This window comes from Podarcis raffonei, chromosome 6 (assembly GCF_027172205.1).
Source record: "Podarcis raffonei isolate rPodRaf1 chromosome 6, rPodRaf1.pri, whole genome shotgun sequence".
Lineage (NCBI taxonomy): Eukaryota > Metazoa > Chordata > Lepidosauria > Squamata > Lacertidae > Podarcis > Podarcis raffonei.
In genome coordinates this window covers 50,858,602-50,871,089 of record NC_070607.1, presented here as the reverse complement: position 1 = coordinate 50,871,089, position 12,488 = coordinate 50,858,602, and the positions used below count along the sequence as shown (strand labels likewise).

General features: G+C 46.6%; 1 protein-coding gene across 3 annotated transcripts; it reads left to right on the top strand.

Moving 5' to 3' along the window:
- The first annotated feature begins 1,810 nt into the window (after positions 1 to 1,810).
- On the top strand, positions 1,811 to 8,835 carry CDC20 (cell division cycle 20). Of its 3 annotated transcripts, none has more exons than XM_053392767.1 (11): positions 1,811 to 1,939; positions 2,648 to 2,867; positions 3,109 to 3,251; positions 4,276 to 4,372; positions 5,678 to 5,806; positions 6,029 to 6,225; positions 6,655 to 6,749; positions 7,599 to 7,830; positions 7,910 to 8,035; positions 8,170 to 8,287; positions 8,450 to 8,835. In XM_053392767.1, the coding sequence occupies exons 1-11, from the start codon at positions 1,895 to 1,897 to the stop codon at positions 8,620 to 8,622; spliced, it is 1,575 nt and encodes a 524-aa protein (XP_053248742.1). In that variant the 5' UTR covers positions 1,811 to 1,894; the 3' UTR covers positions 8,623 to 8,835. The 3 variants fall into 3 exon arrangements, with proteins under 3 accessions (XP_053248742.1, XP_053248744.1, XP_053248743.1); XM_053392769.1 differs by lacking the exon at positions 1,811 to 1,939 and adding an exon at positions 2,011 to 2,032; XM_053392768.1 differs by lacking the exon at positions 1,811 to 1,939 and adding an exon at positions 2,105 to 2,157.
- Positions 8,836 to 12,488: the final 3,653 nt, after the last annotated feature.

The following is a 12,488-nucleotide window of genomic DNA, read 5'->3' as shown; positions in this document are numbered from 1 at the left end:
TGAAAGTGCAGCAGTCTTTGTTGCTTTTATTCCACAGGCATGGAACCCTCTAGTTACTAGTCTAGTAGTTAAAGGTAAAGGTAAAGGTACCCCTGCCCATACGGGCCAGTCTTGACAGACTCTGGGGTTGTGCGCCCATCTCACTTAAGAGGCCGAGGGCCAGCGCTGTCCGGAGACACTTCCGGGTCACGTGGCCAGCGTGACATCGCTGCTCTGGCGAGCCAGAGCCGCACACGGAAACGCCGTTTACCTTCCCGCTAGTAAGCGGTCCCTATTTATCTACTTGCACCCGGGGGTGCTTTCGAACTGCTAGGTTGGCAGGTGCTGGGACCGAACAACGGGAGCGCACCCCGCCGCGGGGATTCGAACCGCCAACCTTTCGATCGGCAAGCCCTAGGCGCTGAGGCTTTTACCCACAGCGCCACCCGCGTCCCATAGTCTAGTAGTTACTTGATGGCATTTGAAGGTCAGAAGTCAAGCACATCTTGTACTAGAGATCAAATGCAGCATTTAACCCTCACTGCTACAGGGGCGGTAAGGGGCAGACAGATTTATAAGTGCCAGGGCTTGACAATCTTGGCTAAACTCTGCTACTATCCTTGCAGCTTTGTCTTAATAGTTGGTGCAACTCAGAACTTGAGGGGTGGTATTCCCTGTAGCATTCCCTTGAAAGTCGGAGCCTGTCCTGAGGATCTCTTAAGTAGTGAGCTCTTGGCACAGGAGCCAACTCCTAGGGTCTGAGGTCCCTTTGCGCTCCTCCCAAGTTGATGGGCATTGCCATTCAAATGGTGGGCGTGTGCTGCATCATGTGATTGATTAGGTGGGACGGGGCTTACCTAAGCCCCCCACAATATTTTAGTCAAGTTGCCACCCCTCACTCTCAGGAAGCGTTCCTGTGGTAGAGCACATGCGATGCATGCAAGAGGTCCCTGGTTCAATTGTTGCGAATTCACGTTGGGCTGGGAAAACACTTCGTCCTCGAACTCTGAGGAGCCGCTGCCAGTAGTGTAGACCAGTACAGTGGTACCTCGGGTTACATACACTTCAGGTTACAGACTCCGCTAACCCAGAAATATTACCTCGGGTTAAGAACTTTGCTTCAGGATAAGAACAGAAATTGTGCAGCAGCGGCAGCAGGAGGCCCCATTAACCAAACTGGTGCTTCAGGTTAAGAACAGTTTCAGGTTAAGAATGGACCTCCAGAACGAATTAAGTCCTTAACCCGAGGTACCACTGTACTGCGCAAGGTGGCCCAATGGCCTGAGTCAATACAAGGCAGCTTTCTCCTGTTGCATTTTTCCCCCGGGGGGGTGGGGGAAAGAAGAGACGACCAAAGGCAATCACTTTCCCGAATGGCCCTGTATAAATTGGAGAGTTGGGCAGGATCCGCCCTACGAATTCCACCACGTGGCTCAGAGTCCTCAGCCGCAGACGCAGGCGGCTCATTAGGGAAGCAGCGACTTCGGAGAGCTCTGACCGCACCACACGCACCCACCCGGGATGCCTCGGCGGGCGATGCGCACGCGCGAAACATTCCGCGGCCCTCTCGCGACTGAGCCGTAGCGGACGTGCGGTTCCAAGCCTCGGTTGGAATTTTGGAACGTTATTGCGGCGTCCGGCGCCATGGCAACCCCGCTGCCCTCTTCTCTCCCTCCTCCCCACTCCGCCACCGCCGCTAGGCATCATGGGAAGCGCCCGCACTCAGGAAAACGCCCCTGCTTTATCCATGGAGCCGCACGGCTCCCTCCCAGAGACCTGCCCTAGCAGAGCCCCGCCTCCTCGCCATCGGAGAGCCAATGAGAGAGACGAAGGCTGCCCGTTGGCCTCAGCTTCCCGGCGGCCGGCGCGTTCGAAACGGCCAATCGCTGCTCGGAGAGGCGAATTTAAATCGTGAATGGCGGAAGGGCTCGGCAGAGTTTCCTCCAGATCGAGAAAAAAGGTGAGTCCGGTTTGTTTGCCTCCAGGCGGCCCGCTGCGTGGCTCTTGGAGCCTCTCCTTACCCGCCTGGCTTCCCTCGATCTCCTCGCCGCCTGTAGGGCTTTTTCCTGCCCCCCATCTCCGCCGCGTGGCCCGGGGTGGGGCTGCCCACCCTGCACGGGGAGCTTCTGGGGCTGGGTGGATGGGTGGTGCAGTAGACCACGCCGAGATAGAAAGAAGGTACCCCTGCCACTCTTTTTAGTGCCGCTGTTGAAAACGGCTGGGGTCGCAAGGCATCTTATAAAAGCAGTGCACCCTTTCAGGAAACCTCCGGGGGTCGTAAAGTACGAAGAAACTTCCTTATTGCTACGTCGTTTCCACTTAGATGCAGAACCTGTGTCTTCAGGTGGAGGCTCCCATGGGTCGATGCTGTTGCATGGGGCGCAGAGTCGGGGAGTTCCTTTGCATTTAGAAAAGTAAATTTTGATGGGAAGGGGGTGCAATATGGCCTTTCTTGAAAAACGTAGCTTTCTATATAGAGAAGCATTCAAATGTGTGAGCCTCCATCTGATCCGAATTTAGACTTGCTAGCTCAGGGCTAGGCCAAACTGACTGGGAATGGGAAATAACACGCGTGCTCACCCAACCCTACTGCAGATGTGTATTGCATGGTCTCTGTTGGCCTTTTGTTTACAGCTGCTATTTATTTTATCTGGCTTTATCCTCACAGCGCCCTATTCACATGGCACAGTTCCTGTTTGAGAGTGACTTGCACGGGCTGTTGAAGCTAGATGCCCCTATTCCCAATGTCCCTCCTGCCCGATGGCAGCGCAAAGCCAAGGAGGCTGCTGCCGCCAGCTCTGGACATACCCCAGATGCTACAGCTCCTTCACCCATGAAGCCAGCTAACAGACCTCACAGCACAAGCAAGACCCCCTCCAAGACACCAGGTAAGACTCCTGTTGTATCTTATGAGGGTGAGGACACATCTTAATGTTTGAGGCTATGGGTTGACCTAGCATATGTCATTAGCTTGTCTTGTGGTTTTCCCCCAACTAGATGTTGGGAGTGGCCTATTCACTACATCCCTTGATGGCACTGTGGAATAGTCACAGAAGTACTCCTTTCTATGAATCAAAACTTATCTATCAATAGATGCAATAGATTTTTTGCTGTTTCTCCATCTTGTAGGCAAGTCTGGTTCTAAAGCACAAAACACTCCAAACAAAACTGGAGGGGACAGATACATTCCTAATCGCAGCGCTATGCAAATGGATGTGGCCAGCTTCCTCTTGACAAAAGAGGAGTCCTCTGATGATACTCCCACCAAGAAGGTGAGTTTGTGATATTAAAGAACTGTTCCTCGTGCAAGCCATATAGAAATGGTGCAGGGAGATATTGACACCCAATAATTGGCAAAGCAGGCTTCCTGATAGTAGGTTAGCAGCTGTAAAGAGACAGGTGATAATACATGCTAGATTTCTGAAACCCAGCTATTATACAGGCCATTTTGCTCATATTAGCTACAAAATCAAGAATGACCAGTACACAATCCTAGGCTGTGATTTATGGGTAGCTAAGTAAATAACTCAAGCTATGTGATACAGGGCAGGAGAGCCTATTTCAGCCCAAAGATTGGATTTGAACTTGTCCACATTTCCAGGGGTTGCTTTCTAGCAGTAGGAAGGGCAAACCAAACCAATTCCACAAGAGAGAAAATGCATGTGCCTCTTCTCTCCCTTGTCACAAGCAGGTAGCACACATGTATGCTTGCACCTCTGCTAGCTCTTTAGAGAGGATCTCTTAAGTTCATGCAGAGAGATTGTATATCCAATCTTAGTGTTAAGCATCACATCCAAGATCAGAGTTTTTAGGTAAAAGGTAGTATTTCTCCTCATCCCCCCTCCAGTGCCAGTGAGGGTGGATGGAAATGCTGCCCTTTACTCTTATCTCCAATCTTAGGATGGTGTTTAGCGGATAAAATTACAGAAGATTGACCAATCTTCACCTGCTTCCTGTTTTACAGTATATTGGCTTGTGTGGGTGACGATGAGGTAAGATGTTATGCCATACAAACCTTCCAGCTCTGATTTGGCTCTTGTTGCTCGTGTCAGCCTGCAGGCTTATAATTGCTTAGCTGTCTATACTGTAAGAGCAAGGGAGCTGGGAACCTTTGGCCTTCCAGATGTTATGGGACTCAAAACTCCCATAAGTCCCTGCCAGCATGGCATGTGGCTAGGGCTGATGGGAATTTGAGGTCAGCAACATCTGGAGGGATAATAGGTTTTCCATTCCTGTTGTATGACAAACTACTAATTCATTTTTATTTTTTTAATGGGACTGCTTTTCCAACCCAAGGAGCATCAGAAGGCCTGGGCAATGAACCTGAATGGCTTTGATGTAGAAGAGGCAAAAATCCTGCGACTGAGTGGAAAGCCTCAGAATGCCCCTGAAGGTAGGACCAGATGCTTTCCTTGTGGGTGAAAGACACTGAAGGTATTTTTGTTGTTTAGTCGTGTCCAACTCTTCGTGACCCCATGAACCAGAGCACGACAGGCACTCCTGTCTTCCACTGCCTCCTGCAGTTTGGTCAGACTCATTTTAGTAGCTTCGAGAACACTGTCCAACCATCTTGTCCTCTGTCGTCCCCTTCTCCTTGTGCCCTCCATCTTTCCCAACATCAGGGTCTTTTTAGATGGTAGAAATAGCAAGGATTCTAAAAGGATGCCCTAAATGGCTTTGGCCCAGTATACCTAAAGGAGCGTCTCCACTGCCATCGTTCTACCCGGACACTGAGGTCCAGCTCCCAGGGCCTTTTGGCAATTCCCTCCATGCAAGAAGTGAGGTTACAGGGAACCAGGCAGAGGGCCTTCTTGGTGGTGGCGCCCAGCCTGTGGAAAGCCCTCCCACCAGATGTCAAGGAAATAAACAACCATCTGACTTTTAGAAGACATCTGAAGGCAACCCTGTTTAGGGAAGTTTTTAATGATTGATGTTTTATTGTGTTTTTAATGTTCTGTTGGGAGCCGCCCAGAGTAGCTGAGGAAACCCAGCCAGATGGGTGGGATAATCTAGTTCATGCGGATGGCACCCTCGCCCTGCTATGCTGTGACTTCAGAGTGAGAATTGTTCAAGGCAATTATGCCTTCCTGGGTGGTAGGAAAGTAGTATTGCCAGTCTGCAGCCTAGCAGTGACTCCGGTTTATAGGCTGCCGCTTGTGTCATTCTGTATTATGCTAGTAAAACAAGGTGGTTTGCTTGCATTTTGTTCAAGCTATTAGGATTGTGCTGGTTCGGGTCACCAACCAGAACCCATAGTCTTTCACATGAAACAGCAGCAGGGAAGAATTAGGGTTCTCCTTTTTTAAAAAAAATAGAATTAACCTCCTTGATGCAGTGCGCTCTTGTACATGTTTATTTGGAGGTTCCATTTTCCTCAGTGGAGCTCTCTCCTACATATGTATGCAAAGGGTTGCACCCTTAGCTTGAAAGAGCAGCATACCTCAAGTGCAGTGCCTGTGAGGAGGAAGCTTCTCTTGCAGATGGTTTGATCTGTTCATGGTGTGGTGGTGGCCTACCGCAGTTGCTTTGCATTTTGACAGAATTAGCTGAAAACCCAGATGTGTTAGAAGACTTATTAGGCCTTTCAGCAGCTGGGGTAAATGAGTTGAAACTAGATCTATGTCAACTACAGTGGAAGCAAATACATGGTTGACTTTGGTTTGGGCTGCGTAATCATGGTCACTCTTCCCCACCCCAGGATACCAGAACAATCTCAAAGTGCTCTACAGCCAGAAGAACACACCAGGCTCCTCTCGGAAGAATGGTAGATACATAGCCTCCATGTCAGACCGTATTCTGGATGCCCCAGACATCCGCAACGACTACTGTAAGTAGCTACAGTGCTTGTATTTTATAGGATCCCTGTCAGTTCTGCGATGATGTAACATGTTGCAGAAGACTTATGCCTCCATATGGTATTTGCCTTGGCTACTGTGGGTGGAGAGGGAGGGGTTGTTAGAGGAATCGGAGCCATGTCAGGCCTTACAATGGGGGGTGGGGAGGTGTGCAGAGGAGGAAGGGGCTAGTGGCGATTCATCTATTGTTTTAGATCTGAACCTCATCGACTGGAGCGCCCTCAACTTCCTGGCTGTGGCTCTGGATAAAACAGTGTATCTGTGGAACTACGAGTCCCGAGAAATAATCCAGCTCATGCAGATGGAACACCCAGATGACTACATCTCCTCTGTGTCTTGGATCAAAGAGGGAAACTACCTTGCAATTGGCACAAGTAACGCAGAGGTTCAGGTAGGGGTTATGCCTCTTTAATGAATTGATTAAGCATTGTTGACTTGACTACTTGCCAAGGGGCATGGTTTACAGAGATACTCATGATCTCTACCAGAAGTTCATAGAATCTTAAGAGTTGGGAGGGACCCAAGGGTCATCTAGTCCAACCCCCTGCAATGCAGAAATCTGTGTTGTGTGGTTACTCTTTGGGGCCACGAGCTACCAACAGGTACCCGGCAGGTTGTGGGAACTACTGAAGTGTGGGTATGTTCGTGGTTGAGGCATGACTTTGAGGGCCATGGCTTGGTTGCATTTCTCCAATTGATTTTAAATGGTTTCGGCAAAGTGGGCTTGTCTTTGTATATACTCTTCTCCATTTCCAACCCCCCTGGCAATACTCGAGTTTAGCCAGATGGTTGTACTAATTATTGTCTGTGGTGATTCTAGTTATGGGACATCCAGCAGAAGAAGCGTCTACGAAACATGGTCAGTCACTCATCCCGTGTGAGCTCCCTGAGCTGGAACAGCCACATTCTATCCAGGTATGGCCCAAATCCCAGACAAAGGGATTCATGAGAGCATTACTTGCTTAGGCTCAGCCTATCTGCAGGACTGTATTCTTCTATGAGAATCATGAGAGCCAGTGTGGTGTAGTGGTTTAGAGCGATAGACTCGTAATCTAGGGAACTGGGTTCGTGTCTCCACTCCTCCACATGCAGCTGCTGGGTGACCTTGGGCCAGCCACACTTCTCTGAAGTCTCTCAGCTCACACAGTATTTGTTGTGGGGGAGGAAGGGAAAGGAGAATGTTAGCCGCTTTGAGACTCCTTCGGGTAGTGATAAAGCGGGATATCAAATCCAAACTCTTCTTCTATACAAACCTGGCTATGCTCTGAGATCTTTGAGGGAGGCCCTTCTGTCACGCCACCCTCACAAGCATGTTTGGTGGTGGTGCGGGTGGGGCTTCTTGATGGCTGCTTGCAGACTTTGGAGCCCCCTTCCTAGAGAGGCCAGACCTGGCTCCCTCCTTGTCCTTCTGCTGGCAAGTGAAGACTTTTACTCCAGTAGGCTTCTGAGAACTGACTGTTTTTTAGGAAAGGGCTTTTAATAGTATTGTTGTTTCTACTAGTTTTTTAAAAATATTTTTATGTAGTTTAATATTATTGTTTAATTTCCATTTATTATCTTTTATGTGTGTATCACTTTATTGTCTTTATTTATGCTTGAGGCCTGGTTCTGGGGGGAAAGGCAGGATATAAATATAACAGCAGGAGTACAGCAAAACTGCATTCTCTGGAACTTTTTTTTCTTTCCTAAGTGAAGAGATGATATTGGTTGTCCTTAGCACTTGAATTTGGGTTTATATACTAAATCTTATGCCTCTCTTAACAGCGGGTCACGGACCGGTCACATTCATCATCATGATGTTCGTGTGGCAGAGCACCATGTGGCAACACTTGCTGGCCATACGCAAGAAGTGTGTGGGCTCAAGTGGTCACCTGATGGTCGCTATCTGGCCAGTGGAGGAAATGATAACCTGGTAAATGTCTGGCCAAGCATCCAAGGGGATAGTGGATCATTTCAGCCTGTGCAGACTTTCACACAGCATCAAGGAGCTGTTAAGGTAAGTAGTTCTTTATGTAGGAGGCACTTGACATGTTGCTGGCAATAGGGAAGATTAACCTAAGACACCTTTCTTCTAGGCTGTAGCTTGGAGTCCATGGCAGTCCAATGTGCTGGCAACAGGAGGTGGAACAAGTGACCGGCATATAAGGATCTGGAGTGTGTGCTCGGGTACCTGCCTCAATACAGTGGATGCACAGTCTCAGGTATGTTCACCTAGTATTCTCAATGGAAAATAAAGAGCAGTTCAGCATTGGATACTAAGCTGATGCTCAGTCTCTTCAATTTATACATGAGCATGTATTTGGGCTCTTGGTACTCACATTTTTTTTTTTGACAGGTGTGTGCAGTACTTTGGTCTACAAACTACAAAGAACTTGTGTCTGGTCATGGCTTTGCCCAGAACCAGCTCGTGGTATGGAAATACCCATCCATGTCCAAGGTCACAGAGTTAAAAGGTGAGTTCAGATAGATGGTATGGAAATGGCTGAAGTACCAGATTTAGCCAACTTCTAATTTGTGGGTATTGCTGCCTTCATATAATGGAAACAGCCACACATGCATTGTTCCTTCCACTTGTCTGCTGGAAATGGCACACCTTTGTTCTTAATATTCCCCAGGTCACACAGCTAGAGTGCTAAGCCTGACTATGAGTCCAGATGGGTCCACAGTGGCATCAGCAGCAGCAGATGAAACACTGAGGCTCTGGCGGTGTTTCGAGCTGGACCCAGCCCGTAAGAAGGAGAAAGACAGCAGCACCAAGAGTAGCATTATCCATCAAGGCATCCGCTGAGCCCACTCTCTAACCTATTGCTTTGTGTACAGAATTTTAAACAATTTAATAAATATTTCACTCTCACTTAAGAAATGGGGTTGGTGCATGGGGTTGATATCTAGGATAGGATAAAAGCAACAGACTGATATATCAAAGTGGATTTAATTGTTGCTGGCTATCTGGCCTGTATCATTTGTAATAAACCAAATAAACTACTGATGGAAGACCAGAGTGCTTATCTTAAATCTAGTGTTTCTGATGTTTCCCAAGAGAATATGCAGCCCTAGTCTATACAGACAACAGATACACAAAGTATGAGGTGTGTTGAAAATGAGGCTTTTAATGTTTTGAAGTAAACAAATGATAAGGTATCTAGTACTGTGCATCAAGGTGTATGGAAATAGTCATGAGCAATTATCATCTTGGGTGTAGCTAAGGTGCCCATCAGTAGCTGGGCTACTGACAGTGATACAACATGCACTTTCTACCAAGGGCTGTTTAATTCCTTATAGGGCTAAGAAGTGGCTACAAAAGCACTTATGGGGGCTGTAAGACCTTATTGTGGCAGAATAGTTGGATCAAGCTACTCTGATAATCTGGTTTCTAGATTGTATTCTTGTTCAAATGCTTGCAGTATATATTCTTTCTCCCATACAAATACTGTTCTTATCAATTAAAAAAGGATCCTTGCTGCTGTGTACTAAAACTTTGTAAGATTTGAGGATAAACAGTGTATGGTGAAACGTATACATAGCGCTATATAATACTTGGTGATTTAATCCTATTGGATTCAATCATCATCTCTTTAGATTCCCCACCCACACCCAAAAGCTTAAAACTATTTAATAGAGTAGCAGGAAGTAGAAACTGTTTGATATGTGCACATAGCTGAAGATAGGAAACATGGGCCACTTAGCTAGAATCAATATCAGAAAGTAGGGAGGGCAACGGGCTACCTTTGTTGTGCACTTTATAGGATTGGATATTGGAAGGAGGTTGTGCTTCTGGGCCTGGGATGATAGTAACTAAGAATGCCTGTATTTTACTGCGAAAAAGCTGGAGCTGAATTAGTGGAAGGCAGTTTACTACCAGGAACTGAGCTGTGCAGGCAGGTCCTGACAGTGAGGAATGTTTCTGTCTGCCTCATTCCCTTTACAATTTTCCCCCATCCCCAACTATAGACCAAGGGAGTAGATGCATCCATGAAGTTTTAAAGTCCTTGTGCATCTCTCTTTACAGCATATTTTAATACATGTAACCTGTGACTTCCAGCATATAAACAGATGAGATAATGATTAAATCCAGAAGATGGGTTGCAGCTCCATGGTAGAGAATCTGTTTTGCATGCATTGGTGCTGGGTTCAACTGCTGCCATCTCTAGCTAGGGCCTGTCTGAAGCCACAGAGAGCCACTGCTGGTCAGTGTATATCAGTGGTTCACAATTGGTGGCCTGTGGATGATAGAGGGTCCGCAGCTCCATTCGCGTAACAAAAGCTACCAGACATATCAAAATTTTCAATGGTAGGGGGTCCATGACTTGGCTTTTGAAAAACAAGGGATCTGCAGTACTTGGCTAATTGGATATCACTGGTGTAGATAATGGTTTGATTAAAATCGTCACAACTGGGTAGCTTCTTATACTTTAAAAGCTAATTTAGGTGCCCCCTCACAGTGTGATCCTATACACATCAGCTACACACAGCTCTTTTTAAATGGGACTTGCTGCCATAGCCTACCTACAAGCAGGAACACTTGCAGGATATCTGCAACTAAACTTCCTGTTGTATTTTAGGAGGTATATAGTATTTGAAATCTGTAGATTATCTCAAAAGGTTCCTTCTGCCAATGATTCCATGAAATATAGAATGGCTCTCTGTCACAACTTCAGATGGTAAGAGAAGCTAACATCAGTAACGGGAATTTGCTTCTGCGGCCTTATCTAAATTGGGATGGACAGCAGTCTCTTGGTCTGTGTCTGAGATATGAAAACTAGGGCTTGTGCATATTATTGACTAATTAAAATAGGTAACCACATTGACCCCTACAGATGCTCTTTGTCATGGAGAACTCGTTACCTGTAATGAAGGAATAGTACAGGAGTAGCGACTGTTGCTGTTATGCCCTGGAATGGGCAGACTTAAGTCAGAACTTGTGTTCCAAGTTCTGGCTTGGTAGAAAGTCTGAGCCACACAGGCTGCTGTGGTTAGTAGAACTTAAATGTTCTAGATAAAAGGCAACATCAAATAATTGTTGGTTCAGCTGTACTGCTACCTTCCAGTTAAACTCATCTGGCCAAATTGGGGCTGCAGTTAAAACTGAGGATGTTTTCTTAAACTTCACTAAGAGGAAGACTTTTTGCAAACGAAACAGTTGTTATAATATATAAAACTAGTGCTTTGTTCCTGATCCGAAACAAGACTTGAAGCAACTACTCAAGTTTGGAGTGGCTGTTCTAAAACAACTAGAGAAGCATGGCGCTTCCATAAGGACTATTAACAAGAAGACATACTATCCAAAATGTTTACACTTGTCAAATTTGAATAAGCTGCTGTGAGCACTTGTGTCAAGATAGGATACATATGTTGAGCAGTAAATGCTGTTGCCTGTTCAGTAGGGAGCACATGAGAACAGCCTATAGTTTTTAATCATAAGACCACGGAGCTCATTATCCCATATTTGCAAATAGACTGGGCAAGGCCAAACAGTTCCAATAGAAAGCCATATAGGTAAAGTCTCATTTGGAATACACTGTCCCATCTTCATTCATTAAAGTAAAGGGACCCCTGACCGTTAGGTGTAGTCGTGGACGACTCTGGGGTTGCGGCGCTCATCTCGCTTTACTGGCCGAGGGAGCCGGCGTACAGCTTCCAGGTCATGTGGCCAGCATGACTAAGCTGCTTCTGGCGAACCAGAGCAGCACACAGAAACGGTGTTTACCTTCCCGCTGGAGCGGTACCTATTTATCTACTTGCACTGCATGCTTTTGAACTGCTAGGCTGGCAGGAGCAGGGACCAAGCAACGGGAGCTCACCCCATCGCGGGGATTCGAACTGCCGACCTTCTGCTCAGCAAGCCGTAGGCTCTGTGGTTTAACCCACAGCGCCACCAGTGTCCCTCGTTCATTTCATTACTCCTGCATTATTAGTAACCAGGTGTTAAACCATAGCAAAAGAACAGCAAGAACAGGCATGCATAGTAGAATAACCATCTTTTACTATTGCTGAGTAGTATATCCCTAAATTCCCTTGCATCATAATAAAATACTAATTCAGAACAGTGGTGTAAATGTAGAATGCTGTCATAAGCATTAGTTGAAAGTTTCTCACACATGCACTGAAGGAAGGAGGCAGGACACAGAAAGGGATCAGCAGTGGAGAGATTTAAGTGTTACAAAACCTTGTAATTCAATCTAACAATAAACTTTGCTTAAAAGTTTTTAAAACAGGACCATCCTATCTGAAAACTGGCTAAAATAGCTGGTGGTAAAAGCTGTAGTAGTACATCTAGCATTGCTTATGGCACATAATCCAGGTTATGTATTAGTCTAGCCCTAGCACTGAGGTAGAGAGAGACACTTACGTAACCAAGTCACTCTGCAAGATTTATTCCAACAAAATATGCATTCTGCCATGCCTTGGATTATTCTATCCAGCAACACTTGTAGCCACATTTAGCACTATCTATAGGATACTGCACAGATCAAAGATCTGCCATTGTTGGCCAATTCTAACACAGGCCTATTTTGGGTGTGACACACAGTAGCAACAGCAGTGCCACTTTTCAGGCTACAGACAAATGGCACCAAGGAATAGGGCTTCTTCAGGCACAGGATATTTCGCAGCAGCTGGAGCTTGGGCAAGAACATAAATCAGTAAAAAACAGAA

Coding starts and splice junctions, on each gene's coding strand:
- CDC20 (XM_053392767.1), top strand. CDS start 1,895: ATGGCGGAAGGGCTCGGCAGAGTTTCCTCCAGATCGAGAAAAAAG. Junction 6,750..7,598: donor AACAGCCACATTCTATCCAG/GTATGGCCCAAA, acceptor CTCTCTTAACAG/CGGGTCACGGACCGGTCACA. Junction 8,288..8,449: donor CAAGGTCACAGAGTTAAAAG/GTGAGTTCAGAT, acceptor AATATTCCCCAG/GTCACACAGCTAGAGTGCTA.